The sequence below is a fragment of the Ctenocephalides felis genome, unplaced genomic scaffold, assembly GCF_003426905.1.
Source record: "Ctenocephalides felis isolate EL2017-DRISC unplaced genomic scaffold, ASM342690v1 CF-g0.4_SCAFFOLD_01551, whole genome shotgun sequence".
In the NCBI taxonomy this organism is placed as follows: Eukaryota; Metazoa; Arthropoda; class Insecta; order Siphonaptera; family Pulicidae; genus Ctenocephalides; species Ctenocephalides felis.
The window spans coordinates 1-16428 of record NW_020537705.1 but is presented as its reverse complement, the minus strand read 5'-3'; the positions used below and the strand labels follow the sequence as shown (position 1 = coordinate 16428).

The following is a 16428-nucleotide window of genomic DNA, read 5'->3' as shown; positions in this document are numbered from 1 at the left end:
AAAAGTTACATAGAATACAAAAATATGTAGGTCGGTTTTATTCCTTTTCAAAAGAATTATACAAACGTTCTGTACAAATTTACGGTCTTGTAGTTCTTTTATGAAGCAACTTACAAAAAATTATCGTTTACAAAGGATTTCATAAATTTTATTTTATTTTCTCATGTATAAACAGATTTGAAATGAATTCAACGAGATAGAAAATACATTTAAAAATATGCAACAGAAACTAATATGAAAAATCATTTTTATAGTGTTTGAGTTTGCAATTTTCTGGCTTGTTGTATGTGTATATATATATATATACATAAATTGTGTGTGTAAATATTATGTATAATTATATATATATATATATATATATATATATATATATATATATATTAATATTTACACACACAATTTATTATCCTTAATACCCTTCTATTATTACCTTAATTACAAAAGTCTGTCCCAAAATTTCGTGTCGCCTTTGATGTTGAATGAGTTGTCGGTTTTGGATGTGAATGATGTTGAATTAGTATGTCATTCATCAAATTTACACTTTGATCTTAAACTGGACTAATTATAATTGTTTTAGAACTATTAAATGAAAATCATGCGAAAACTGTAGTCTGGGAAATGGATTTTGTGGGAGAGAGGTGTTTGGGGTAGTTGTGATATAATTTGTTATATAACTTTTGGAATAAAAGAGTTTTTGGGAATTTGTTTGTGTGGGGTGAAAGTAGATGAAATTTACTAATTTTTTTGTAAATGACGTTTTTTACGTATTTTGCTACCTATTAGAGCTACAAGCCCTTGAATTCTTAATACGTCTATAGTAATAAATTGTGATACTAAAAAAATGAGTAAATAGGTAACTGATATATCAATAATACTTTGTTCATTTTGTCCCAAAGTTTGAATATTTATTATATATTTTTTATATATTAATAATATATTCATTCGTCAAAATTTACACTTTGATCTCAAACTCGACTAATTATAATTTTTTTTCAACTATTAAATGGCAAATAATGCTCAAAGTGTAGTCTGGGAAATGGATTTTGTGGGGTAGTTTTTCTGCAAGTTGTTATATAACTTTGGGAAAAACACAATTTTTGCAAAATTGTTTACATAGGGTGAAAGAAGATACAATTTACTAAATTTTTTGTTAATGACTATTTTTACGTATTTTGCTTCGTATTGGAGCTACAAGCCTTTGAATTCTAAATACATATATGATAATGATCATATCGTTTTATATAGGTGACTTATATATTATTAATATATTGTTTATTTTATCCCAAAGTTTAAACATTTGCTTTATATATTTATATATTAATAATTATTATTTACTTCCTACAAATATATTTAACACTTAAATTAGATTTTTCTCATTTTTTTACTCAACTCTCCACCGGATTCACAAATTAAATTAATATTTTTTTATTACAAACAAAACATTTTTATACTTATTCTAAGGTCTATTTTCATTAATTTTTTGCTTCTTGATGATAAAAAAGTATTACATCTTTTTTTATTTCCATAAATATTTTTGTAATTTTGGATTAAAAATTCAAAAAATTACCCAGGCTAAGCACAGTCTAAGCGCCACTCGGGACAAATGTTTACCCAATTGCGTTAGACTGTTTATGTATTGGATTATGTTAATGTTCTGGGATAAATGAATTTATGATTTATGATTTACATTTGATTTGCTCAGATATAACAAGATAGCAAAAATAATGAAAGTTACAGTATTTGTAATAATATATTTGAAAACGTTTTAAATTTATCGAACATTTCATTACGGTACGGGAAGTTCCAGCAATTTGCCTTAAGGCACGATGCTATACACCACTAGATATAAGTCAATTTATATTACAATTACAAAATACTAATAATTATCTTCTCTACCATTTAAAATAGAATTTCTTGTAGAAATTTCCCACAAATCAAATATCTCTCCACCTACGTTAAGAAATTTTCTGATCCAGAATTAGATGAAACTTTAGAAGATTTGTAGGAGTTTGTTAATATTAAAGTTTCATTCAATTTAATTTGAAATGCATTATTTTGCACTTGGTGTAAAACTCTACACGTGGATATCTAAAATAGATCAACGTTTATTATTGGTAGGAGGCTTGTGGAAAAAGTTGAGGAAAATTTAGTTTGAAATCGATTTAAATATTTATGATCAACTAATTTAATAAAAATTTGATATAATTATTTGTTTTTATTATTTTTAATACTGAATATTATTTAGTTATAATTTTGTTTCTCGGTCTTCAAGTTTAGTAAGTTTTTCCTTACAAAATTTTCCACTACATTATTCTATTATTTTAATCCAAATTATATAGGGCTTGAATAAAAAAGGTTCGGAAATGTCAAGAATCCAATTCACACATATATAAATATATATATATATATATATATATATATATATATATTACCTTAAGTAAAAGAATAAAATCCTTTTTCCTTAAAACATTTTTTGCGTAGGTTCTCAATTCGACAATTTCTCTTTGAAAAACAAGAAAAAAAGATATATTTAGACAGATGTATTTTTTTCTTGTCAATGAATTCGTTTTTTGATCTTTTAGTTAAAAAAGCACATATGTATATATGTATATATATTAGGGTGGTCCTTAAAATGGACATTTTCGAATTTCCTCGCTCCCAAGAGTTCAAATGGTTCCAAATGGATAAAAAACAATTCTCTGAAAGTTTTAGCTCTTAATATTATCGTTTAGATAGAGCGCAATTCAATCAAACTTCGTATGGAAATAGCATGGAAATTTTTTTAAAATTTAAAAAAATGTTTTTTTGGTGTAACTTAGCGACAAATGAATTAAAAATGAAAAGACGTGTCATTTTTCATTGAAAATTCGACGCTTTGCAAAATTTTTGAAAAATTTTCATGCTATTCCCATACAAAACTTTGATTGAATTGCGCTCTATCTAAAAGACAATATTAAGAGCTAAAACTTTCAGAGAATTGTTTTTTTTATCAATTTGGAATCATTTGAGCCCTTAGGAGCAAGGAAATTCGAAAATGTCCACATTAAGGACCACCCTAATACATATATAATATATATTACCACAAGATGACATTATTACACCCTCCAAAAATTTTACATCTTCGTTTCGGCAAAGATTTTTGCATAAAAACGTGTTCATAAAAATATTCGTCGTACGTATTTCTTTTACATAAAAAAATATGCAAATGTCCAAGAAAGATGAGTTTTATTACCGACAATATATTCGTTTTCAATAAGGAACGAGAATATTTTATATATAGTTAGAAAGCTGGTCGAAAAAATAGAGCAAAAAAAATTAAAATAAAAATTACGTAAAGCATAATTTATTTATTTAATTTTTAAAATTTAATTTAATTTATTTTAATTTATTTCAATTTATTTTAATTTAATTGACAGATAGTATCATGATAATGTTCTATACGATTTAATTTTATATTGTTTCCTATATACTTTTGATTTTAGCGTAAGTCCCATTTAAAACCGGTAGGCTAAATATGCACTCAACCTGGTTCTAGGCCTTGTTTTAGGTAAAAGTGCAAAAAAGCATACCGGTTATATATATTTAGTACGTTTTTAATTGTTATAGACAAAATTTTAATTTTTTTAATTTGTTTTTGGAAAGTTCAGTGCATTATTGTTTTATTCACGTTTTTTTGGAAGAAAGTTATGTTAAGATTGCTAGATATTAAACATAGAAATTTGATTATAAATATTTTCCACAGATTTTTTTAAAATAAGAAATAAAGTTATATTACACCATACGTCTTCATAGATCTCTGACAAAAAATCAGTAAACATTGGTAACGTTATTCATGTATTTAGTGATTTAAATTTAGTAATATTTCTTTGAAAAAAAAAATCAGTTAAAATTGATAATAATATTCAGTATTTAGAAGTTTAAATTTAGTAATATTTTTTTGAAAAAAAAAATCAGTAAAAATTGGTAACACTATTCATGTATTTAGAGATTTAAATTTAGCAAATAATTATTATTATTTTATATAAATAATAATCTTTAACACTAACTCTCTACAGAGAATTCAAATAATATCTACACGACTTTTTATATCCAACATACATTTTGCGGCTTTTTGCATCTTAAATATTTAATGGGCCATAATATATCATATTTTTATCAGACGAAAAAGTATTATAGACGACCCTTAGTATTAAAATCGATTTGTGTATGAATTATATGCACTACATATAACCTTACAATTTTTAGGATTTCTGGATTTTTTAACTTTCTTGATTTGTGATTTTCTGGATTTTGAACTTCTTGATTAATTTTTAACTTTCTTGATTTGTGATTTTCTGCATTTTTAACTTTCTTAATGTGTGATTTTCTGGATTTTTTATTTTCATGATTTGTGATTATCTGGGTTTTTAACTATCTTGATTTGTGATTTATTGGATTTTTAACTTTCTTGATTAGTATTTTCTAGATTTTTAACTTTTAAGCATATTTGCGTTTTGTGAATTTTTCCGTTACCTGGAAATTAGGCTTTCAGAAATTTTGTTCCTTTTGAAATTTTGGGCTTTTTTCCATTTTCTGGTTTTCACCATTTTAGCGTTTTCTGGGTTTAATACTTTCAAAATTTGTGACAAAAAAGTGTTACATACAACACTTTTTGTTCAGATATAATTTTGTGTGCGGATTCATTTGTATGTATTTCATTTTTGGAAAATAATGTTCGAAATTAATCCTTGCATTCGCAGATTATAAAATTCATAGAGGTTGTCACGCTATTGTTTTATAATCCTTGGCTTAAAATCTATAGTAAATGAAATACATGGTAATGATTTTGGTTTCGATAGAATGTATTAATAATTTATCTATCACACACACACACAACATATATATATATATATATATATATATATAATGACTAAACCGCATGTTTTGCGCAGTTTTAGCATGTTTATACAACTCCGTTCATTTTAAGAGTTTTAAATAGTTTAATGGTTTTTTTAAACTATTTTAACTATTCACGTCGCCGGTTTATTATTACATTTTTAAATACTCAAAACTGAAATTTAAACTAATTTAACTCAACTTAACAATCGTAGATTTTATAATTTTTTTTATACAAAATAACAGATTTTTGATTTACCTTAGATATCATAGATCTTATCATAGGAAGCAAATACCATCAAATATGGAAAAAGTAATAATAAATCCCTAAAGTAATTTAGGGAACTAATCCCTAAAAAATGTGGTGCAACTTATGTCTAAACCAAGTGATACCAAATATTGACCAAAAACCCTAAAAAATGTGAAGAAACTCATCTCTAAACAAAGTGATTCCAAATAATGACCTAAAACCTTAAAATTATAAATCCTCAGACATGTGGTGCAACTTATCACTAAATAAGTTTTATGTGAAATCCAAAAACACGTGAAGCCAAGTGAAATAAATGAAAATTAACCTAGTGAAACCAATTGATGACCCCAAACCCTAAAAAATGTGAAGCAACTTATCTCTGACCAAAATTGGAATAAAATCCAAAGACACGTAGAATCTTAAAATATGTGGAGTAACTTTTTTTTGACGCAGAATTCCGAAAGATGACTTAAAAAAAGTGAAATGAATGACGAAACAAACTCCAGAAAATTTGGAGCAAGTCATCCTTAACCTAGTGACACCAAATGATAAAATAAATTTCTAAAAATTATGAAACAAGACATCACTAACCAAGTGATAACTAATTTGGGTGGAGCACCTCATCACTAACCAAATGTAAAAAATGACCAAATAAACCCCAAAAAATGTGGAGCAAGCCATCCCCAATCCACTGACCATTATACTATGACCTACCCTTTATAAAATGTGGAACACCTCAACCCTAACCCCCAACGACACCATAATAACCACCAACCAAACAGTGGCGTCCATATACTCCTCCACCGTACAGCCTTCGATATCTGACGAAGACGGAGTCTGGGGCCCGAAACGTGACGCTCTTTACATTGTCATACCCCTAACCATCATTTATGGGGCTATTTTGGTGGTTGGTTCCATAGGAAATGTCAGTACATGTGTTGTGATAGCCAGAAATAAATCGATGCACACCGCCACAAATTATTATTTGTTCAGTTTGGCGGTTTCTGATCTTTTGCTCCTGATGGCGGGGTTGCCGTATGAGATGTACGCCCTTTGGTACAAGTACCCTTATTTGTTTGGAGAGGCTTTTTGCGTTATGCAGGTAAAAATAATAATGATAATAGTAATTAGATTGATGTTGTTGCTGTAGTGTTTCTTAGGAAATATTGTAAATTTTATCTAGTTTCACCCTATATAACTAAAAAGGGGTGGTTCTATATGAAATTTCTGAGTTTCTTGACAAAAACCAAAAAAATGTCCCGAATTTTCTATATTTATTGCTAAAGAATGAAATATCGATTTCATAGTCGTTTTATTCAAAACTTTTATATCGGAGTGTATAAAAGTGTTCCCTGGGAAATGTTATAAATTTTATCCACTTTCTGCTGTACTAATGAAAAATTGTATTTCTAATACAAAATTTTAGATATATTTGAAAAAAATGTCCCGAATTTTCCATTGCATTTATCAAAATTTCGATTTCAAAGTTGTTTTAAAAATAATAATATATTCTAGTCAAACTTGTGAAAATTGGAAATCGAGGGTATTACTATTCGATGGCAAATTAAAAATGTTATTAGAACAACTTTTTGAATCACCAAAATATCTGTAATAGTTTTTACAAAATTGCATTTTTACACTTTGCGAATTTTATAAGTTGTAAAAAATCAATATAGATTCTGCGAAATCGAAATGTTTAAAAATGCAATATCTCGAGAACGCTTTGAGATATTTTAGAAATTCAAAAAGTCCGTTATATAATACTTTCAATATGCCATCGAACTGTGTTAATCACGATTTGCTGTTTTAACTCTTTCATTAAAAATGTAACATTAATTTGCATACTTATATAGAAAGCATCAAATAACACAATCGGTAATGAAAAAATTAGAAGAAAAAATCGAATTCAGAGTCGTTTTATTCAAAACTTTTATATCGGAGTGTATAAAAGTGTTCCTTAGGAAATGTTGTAAATTTTATTTAGTTTCACTCTATCTAACTGAAAAGAAAATAGAAAATTCGGTACATTTTTTGGTTTTTGTCAAACAACTCAAAAATTTCTTATGGAACCACCCCTTTTTAGTTAGATGGGATGAAACTAGATAAAATTTACTACAGTTATATACACTCCTATACATTCCATGATTACAATTTTTTATCAACATTGAAATATTGTTGTTTTATACAAAGCAATGTTTTATATAACGAACTCTTATTATTCCCTTTAATTTTGTATTCCTAGAGACGAATCGAATTACGATTCGAAACGTGTATCATGATCTATCTGTTTATTCGATTCGGACAACAAACGATACAATTCTTTGTGTTTACCTTTGAAGTAGTAACTATATAGAGCTTTCATTCTAATTAATGTTTGACAAAGCTCGAAAGCTCCATAGAGAAATTCCCAGAACAGAGTACTGACATTTCAATACAACAACGGTAGAGGAACGTTTTCTGTTCATAAATAATTCATTATTTTCTGTTTATCTTTTGAAATTAAATTAAATATATATTATTATTATAAGACATAGCTGTATTTATTTATATAAAGCAATGTTTTGGTTTGAAAATAGCCTGTGAGTTGGGATAATGCTAAATGGCAATGACAAGTTGCATAAATATCAAGAATGATCCAGAATTTGCTAAAATTTTCAAATATATAAAAAGAGTGCGCGTAAGGTTCATACCCAATAGAAGTAAAACTTATTTTGCTACTGTACAGGATAGCATTCAAGTAAAAATAAATACATCGTATAACAATTTTCAATAATGTTTATTACTAATATGGTAAAACGTGTGATGCACACATTTATTACTGTCGACCATTATACACATTTATATAATGATAAATTATAAACTATATATTTATGATGGCATTAAAAATATGTATGATATTTAACAATAATAATGTAATTCAAGTCATACTTCAAATATGACATGATCGGTTTGTCATTGTAATTAGCATTTAGAAATGGAACTTTATTTAGAGAAATGAACTAATTGCTGATTAATAAATTCTATTATAAGTGGATTATGTTAAACAACGCCTAAACAAATATTGTTTTCGCAACTTCACTCATCATGTAATAATTGTGTTTGAAGAACTTCATGTAATTAAAATTAACATACATTCATTGACTGCTTGTATTTTTTTTACTTTTTTGCTGGCGATATAATATCATTCTTTGAACAGCTGTAATATCTGTCTTGCGTAAAAAATATTTTCTACTTTAATAACTTCAAAGATTTATAAAAACTACGAATAATATAGAAATAATTCTTAAAGAACAGGATAAAATATTCTTTTGATTCAGGCATTTTTTTATTAAATCAAGATATGTACTACGATGCAATTTTAAAATGTTTATCCCGAATTTTCTATATTTATTATAGAAATATATTATTGCTAAATGAATCATGCTGTTGGCATGATATTGTAGTAAATTTAATCTAGTTTTACCCTGTATAACTAAAAAAGAGTGCTTTTGTATGAAATTTTTGAGTTATTTGACAAAAACCAAAAAATGTCCCGAATTTTCTCTATTTATTGCTCAGGAATGAAATATCGAATTCAAAGTCGTTTTATTCAAAACTTTTATATCGGAGTGTATAAAAGTGTTTTCTAGGAAATGTTGTAAATTTTATCTAGTTTCACCCTATATAAATGAAAAAGGGTATAAAGTTTGTGAGTTATTTAACAAAAACCAAAAAAATGTCTTGAATTATCTGTTTATTGCTACTGAAGAATGAAGTATCAAATTCAAAATCGTTTTATTCTTAAAACTTTTATATAGAGTGTATGAAAGTGTTTTCAAGGAAATGTAGTAAATTTTATTTAGTTTTACTTTGTCTAACTGATAAAGTGTGTTTTTATATAAAATTTGTGAATAATTTGACAAAAACCTAAAAAAATGTCCCGAATTTTCTATAGAAAAATTACTAAATTGTATACATTTCTTAGGAAAGTTTTCTTTTTTTTATATTAATTGATTAAATCATTAGTAAGTAGTTTTCTATATTTGGTTCTATCAAATCTAAATATAAATGAAAATGATCAGTATGGTTTAGTATAATCTGCAATTAATTGGTGATCTGGATTTCATATCATTTAAATGCACCTGGGGATTTAGTTGCATAGTAATTATCCTGCAGGAAGGATTTGCTGAATTGCAACTGCGGATTTTGGATTTTGATTTGAAAGATATCAGTTTGATATCCATTAGTGTTATTTCTACAGTTTTATATAATTATAACTGAATATACTTTATCATATAGTTGCATAAAAAAGTTGAATAAAAAATTCTGGTACAAAAGTTTTTTATCACAAATCGGGGCTTCCACAAAGACGCTTTGCAGAGTCAGCATTTATTATACTAAATAAAAACAGTATTAATAAACGTAATGATACTCTAGCTTTCGATGCAAACTATCAATATGCACTTGTTAATATTTATAAATTTTTGCCAAAAAATCTTATATTACTTGCTACAGAAAATTTACAACTTGTCATGTGTATTTTTTTTAATTACTATATTTGTTACAACTGCTAACTAAATTTAACATCTAGTAACAAAAATAAAAATGAACAATAATAAAAAAATATAATTTTTTTATTATTAGTTATCTACTGTAATTTAACGTGTTTTTTTTCTTTTTCAGGGCCTTGCAGCAGAGACTTCAGCAAATGCAACAGTCTTAACAATAACAGCCTTTACAATTGAAAGATATGTAGCCATATGTCATCCTTTTTTATCACACACTATGTCGAAATTATCCAGGGCAGTCAAATACATTATTGCCATATGGTTACTAGCTCTCTGTCTAGCCATACCGCAGGTAATAATAATAATAGCTATATATATACATATATATATATATATATATATATATATATATATATATATATTATTTACATGTGCAAGTATTTTTAATGAATAAGTTTTAACACTAACGCTTGTACTAATTTTTTACATCTAAAAAATCTCATACACAACAACAATTTGCAAGGGCAAAAATGTTTAATATTGAATTCATTTTGCAAAAGTTTTTGATACTAAAATATTATTTATTTTTGCCAAAATGACAATGTACAACCTTTGTTCATGTTTCGACATTTTTATTTTGTAGAATTTAACCATTTTTTGGTATTTATTTAAATAATTGTGCACAAACCACCATGAGATAAAAATTAGTAAAAAACACATTTGTCTAAGCACAAATTATTTAATTCTACACAAATTCAAGATCATAATTTACCCCTTTTTTGCTAAACTGACTACATACCACCTTTGTTTATGATTCGGCATTTTTATTTTGTTGAATTTAACAATTTTGTTGGATTTATTTAAATAATTGTGCAGTCTTAAAACAAAGCAAAAACTAGGAAAAATATATAATGAAAAAGTTGGTTTTTAATACCATTTTAATATACGTGACATTTTACTGTTTTTCTTATATTATTTTTATTATTCAGAAATTTTATTTATTAATTTTATTATTATTATTATTAAATGAACATACTAGGGATATCATTTTAATAGAAATTCCTTCCATTATTTTGTACTCTTTTTATTTAAATTTATGTTATTGTTCATTCTTGTTAACACCACGAGATAAAAATTAGAAAATAAAACATTTGTCTAAGCACTAAATATTTAATTCTACACAAAATTAGAATCATAATTTACACTTTTTTTGCAAAAACAACAACATACGACCTTTGTTTATGATTCGGCATTTTTATTTTGTAGAATTTAACAATTTTTCTGGATTTATTTAAATAATTATGCACAAACTACCAAAAGATAAAAATTAGTAAGAAACACATTTGTCTAGGCACAAAATATTCAATTCTTCACAAATCGAAAATCAAAATTTACACTTTTTGGCAAAAACAACAACACACGACCTTTGTTCATGATTTGGCATTTTTATTCTGTTGAATTTATTACATTTTTGGTTTTTATTTAAATAATTGTGCACAAGCCACTATAAGATAAAAATTGTAAATTGTAATATATATATATATATATATATATCACACTTTTAATTTTTACGATACAAAATTTATTTATCGAAGACGCTTTGCAGAGTCAGCTTTCATTCTACTAAATAAAAACAGTATTAATAAACGTAAAGATACTCTAGCTTTTGATGCAAAAAATATCAATATGCACTTATTAATATTTATAATTTTTTTTCGAAAAACTTTATATTACTTACTACGGAAAATTTACAACTTATTACGTGTATTTTTTTAATTACTATATTTGTTACAACTGCTAAATAATTTAACATCTAGTAATAATAATGAACAATAGCATAAATTTAAATAAAAAGAGTACAAAATAAAGGATAGAATTTCCATCAAAATGATATCCATAGTATGTTGATTTAATTTAAAATAAAAGCAAATAATAATAATAGTAGAATGAATAAATAAAATAAATAAAATTTCTGAATAATAAAAATAATACTAGAAAAACAATAAAGTGTCTCAAAATGATATCAAAAACCTACTTTATCATTATGTAATTTGCCTACTTTTGGCTTTGTTTCAAGACTGAGTTTTAAATAATTTTAATTAAACATAGTCACGAATTATAAAAACTAAGTTTTGAATGATTGTAATTAAATTTGGTCACGAATGCTTCAAAAACTTTGTATAAAACTGACATGCAAACTTAGGAGAACAATTTATGAGGGGTAATAATTTTACTAAGTCGTTTTATTCAAAACTTTTATATCGGAATGTATAAAAGTGTTTACTAAAAAATGTTGCAAATTTTATCTAGTTTTACCCTATCTTATTTAAAAAGGGTGGTTCCATATGAAATTTTTGAGTTATTTGACAACAACCAAAAAAAAATGTCACAAATTATCTATATATATATATATATTGCTTAAGAATGAAATATCGAATTCAAAGTCGTTTTATTCAAAACTTTTATATCGGAGTTTATAAAAGTGCTTCCGAGAAAATATTGTACATTATATCTAGTTTTACTCTATCTAACTGAAAAGAGGTAGTTTCGTATGAAATTTTTGAGTTATTTGACAAAACCAATGTCCCGAGTTTTCTATATTTATTACTTATATTTTATTTTATTTTGCCTATATAGGTTATAGGTTATTTACGATCGAAGCATTTGATTTGCCAAAATAAATGTTTGAGACTAGAGTTTGTAAGGTTTGTTTCTAAATTAAGCTTTTTGTAAATTATAGAACACAAAAGCCACAATTATATAATATACCAACAACAAATTTCTCTATTGCAATCACAAATCTTGAACAAAAACTTAACAAATAAATTTGGTATAAAATGTCCAGGTTGAATTTCAGTCTCGATATATATATATATATATATATATATATATATATATATGTATATATATATATATATATATATATATATACATCTATTTCTGTATCAATCCAAGTGAATTTTATTTCTGTACAATAACTCACCCTTCAAGGACATCTCTAATACTTTTCTTATGATACAAAAATTTTCATGAATCTTTTTCGCCTTTAGAAGAATATTTTTCCCTCATGTTAAATATTCTGGGTGTTGACTTTAATTTTCATTTCGAGTCCTTAAAGTCATGACCGAACATAAATCGAGGAGATTAGATGCTAAATTTATAAACACTTTGATGTAAAAGACATATGAAATACTGTGGAAAATTTTGTCAGGGACAGAAAGAATTATTTTATTAACTAAATGTTCTAGAATCTTTCTTTGAATCTATTATTTCTCCATTACAAGTTCTGAACTGCAAATTGATTTACTCCTACAACTGTGTTCTATTATTATCTCGACAATTTGCACAGTTTTCTCTTACAAAGTATTTTAAAAAGCACAATTTAAATGTGCAAAAAATGCAAACATAAAGCAAATTGCAGTGTGAAAAAGTTTTTTTTGACACGGTTTGAGGAATATCAATCGATGGCAAAAAATATTTCACGGTGGAGCAAAACGTGGAAATAGGGAAATAGATTTAAAAAAATATATATATGGTATTACACTAAAGTTGCAATTAATATTACAAAGTCTCAAATATTTAAAAATATTTTTTATTAATAATCTCCACAGTATTTTTTCTCAAATTTTCTACATATGCCTTTTATTTTTTTCCTACACGTGCCAAGTAAAACACCTTATTCACCTATATATAAATTACTCAAAAAGATTTATTCCGGACTTTTTTCCGGCAGCCACTATTTTTCATCCGGCATTGTATCACTTAGGTACAAATGAGGTGAGAAGGTTTTTTTTTTGGAAAAACTTCAGTAAATCACTCGAGAACAAATTGAGGATTTAATAGAAGAAAAGTTTTGTATAAAAAATAAGTAGAGTTTGAAATTTCCCGGGAAAAAATTATTTCTGCACTTTTGTCTATTTTTTTTAATGTAGTTATCATAATTTTATATACAACATTTATATAAACAATTGGGTAATAGAACTCCTAAAACAAAAATGAAAAAACATAAAACAAATTATATAAGAAACCAATTTAAATAGTGACAGGTGTATACTTTGTATAAAAATTTAATCTATGTTTAGTAAAACTACTTTTATTTTATTTAAAAATAAAATTTTAAAGTAATTTTCTATGTAATTACAATGTGTTTTTAATCATGTAAAAGACAAATTGTAAGATTAAACAAGAAAATACTTTGGAGACATTTTAATGAACTATTTCTCTAGAGAGAGTAAATTGTGTAATTTGAATTGTAATATTTATTTTTATTTATTTGTAATTGTTTTTCAGACCCAGTTTTTAAGATTAAAAAAACTGGTAGTATATAGAAATTAATTGAAAGTTCATTATTTGATATAATTAATTTTTGGGTAATAAAACTTAGTTTGCAAATCATTTTACTCAGTAATCAATGTAAAAGGTACAAAGTTTTTTTTACAAAACAGTTAAATTTAATAAATTCAAAAAATGCTATTGGAAATAAAAGTATAAAAAATTGAACTAATTACAAACAAAATAACATTATTTTAGCTTTCAATATTACATTTTTTGTTTTAAAAAATCAAATAAAAATTTTTTTACATTAAAAATAAAAAATAAAATTAAATACTTGTATATTTTGTAAATGGTATTTTGTAGTGTATGGACAACGTGTATTTTTCACAATTTATATATTATTTATTAATAAATTTAAAAAAATGCTATTTTTTGACATCCCATGTGCATAAAACTGCCTAATGGCAAGTTGCTGTTTGTCATAGTTAATTTTTCGGAATTTAAACAAAAAACTTGCGATTTAAAGAAATTAATTAGTTGAAATAGTTTTATGAGATGAAAAAATTTTTTATATATTTTATAATTGCTTTTATCAGATTTTAGTAAATTTTATCTAGTTTTTATCAATGTAAATAAATTATAACGTATCAAAAAAAAAATAAGTTATTTGAACAAATATAGAAAAATATCCGACATCCATATATTGCAAATTATGAAAATACTAAAGTTCGCATTTCAACTACGAAATATTTAAAAACGTTATATGCAAATAGAATTAATTTTTGACACTATATTTTAGTAAATTTTATCTAATTTTTACTAATGTATATACATTTTAATGTTCCAGAAGAAAATTAAAAGTTATTTGAAAAAAGTAGAAAAATATTTCTAAATAATAAAATAAACAAATAAACAAAAAATACTATAGTTTGCAATTCAACTACGAATTCTACTAAATATTAATATCCAAGAGTGTATGACAAATTATACTAGATTTCAATAAATTTTATTGTTTGTTAAGCTTTTAAATTGCTATCATTTGATGCCACATGTGCATAAAAATGCCCATTGGCAAGTTGCTGTTTTCTATATATTTTGCGAAATTTAAAAAAACTTGCAAATCAAACAAAGTAATTAATTTCAATAAATTTTATTACTATTAATTTTGTTAAGCTTCTAAAATTATATTTTTTCATACCCCATATGCATAAAACTGCCTATTGGCAAGTTGCTATTTAACATATTATCAGAAATTTAAAAAAAATATAATTAATGAAATGTGTGAAGCAAAATATGTCTTTCATCAAATTACCTAAAAATCTGTAAAAGAAAATACTTATATTGTAAAAATACTCAATAATAATAATAATAATGATAATAATAATAATAATACTAATAATAATAATAATAATAATAATAATAATAATAGGCACTTAAATTTGTTAAAATATCAAAAAATAACCTAAAATGTGTTAAATAAAATAATTATATTGTAAAGGTATTGTAAAGATTATTAAAATACTTATTAAATTGTTAAAAAATACTTGCAACGAACTAGTTATATTTAAAAATAGGTAAAACTAACTAAAGGTAAATAAGTTTATAGTAAATAAATTAAATAATAAATAAGTAATAAAATAGCTAATAGTTAATTAAATTATATTAAATCTGCAAAACATTGACTTGAGGCTTATTATAATAATATTATACCGACGGCTTGTAAATAAATCATTAAATAAGTATTAAATATGGAGTACCCCAAGGAATAGTTCTGGGACCATTAGTAGCAATGATCAAAGTTAAAAAAAAAACAATTCAAACCTTTTTAATAGTTTTCAAATTGATATTGAAAATATTGACTTGGGCCTTATTATAATATTATTATACCGACAGCTTGTAAAATAAATATATAAATATATATATATATATATATATATATATATATACAAATAAGTCTACTATAATTTTATTATGTGTTCATGCAATCACAAAATCTAGAACAACTCCACGTATATAAATTATTTACTTAAATAATCGATTTTCGATTGGGTGAGTTGCATTTTTGAATAAAAACAGTAGAATTTTTTTCCAAATAATACATTCGTTATTCAAGTTGCTTATCTATATCTTCATCGTGAGAAAAATTTACTTCTACCGTATTAAATTTTAATGAAATTATGACTTGGCGAATACAAAGTTCTTCTGGTCGATTGCATTCTAAAGAAAAGTTTAATAAAATATAGTTTTTGTAATTTATCTAGTGTGTAATTTATCTAGTTTATTTATTTCAAAATTATATATTTGTTATTCAAGTTGTTTTTCTATATCTTCGTTGTGAGAAAAATTTACTTCGTATTAAATTTTAATGAAATTATGACTTGGCGAAACGAAAGTTCTTCTGGTCGATTGCATTCTAGAGAAAGTTTAATAAAAATATAGTTTTTGTAATTTATTTAGCCTCTGTAATGAATCTTTGCAGCTGCATTGAATAAATAAAAAGTTTGAAGTAAATAGAACAAAAATCGGTAGTCGGATCGGATT

General features: G+C 24.9%; 1 protein-coding gene across 1 annotated transcript; it reads left to right on the top strand.

Annotated features, from left to right (window-relative positions):
• Positions 1-5849: 5849 nt before the first annotated feature.
• LOC113372077 (pyrokinin-1 receptor-like) lies at positions 5850-16135 on the top strand (the record flags this gene model as incomplete). Its single annotated transcript, XM_026612411.1, has 3 exons — positions 5850-6227; positions 9788-9994; positions 16081-16135. Coding segments are annotated over exons 1-3 (640 nt in total), but the record flags the coding sequence as incomplete, so codon positions are not given.
• Between the last annotated feature and the right edge of the window lie 293 nt (positions 16136-16428).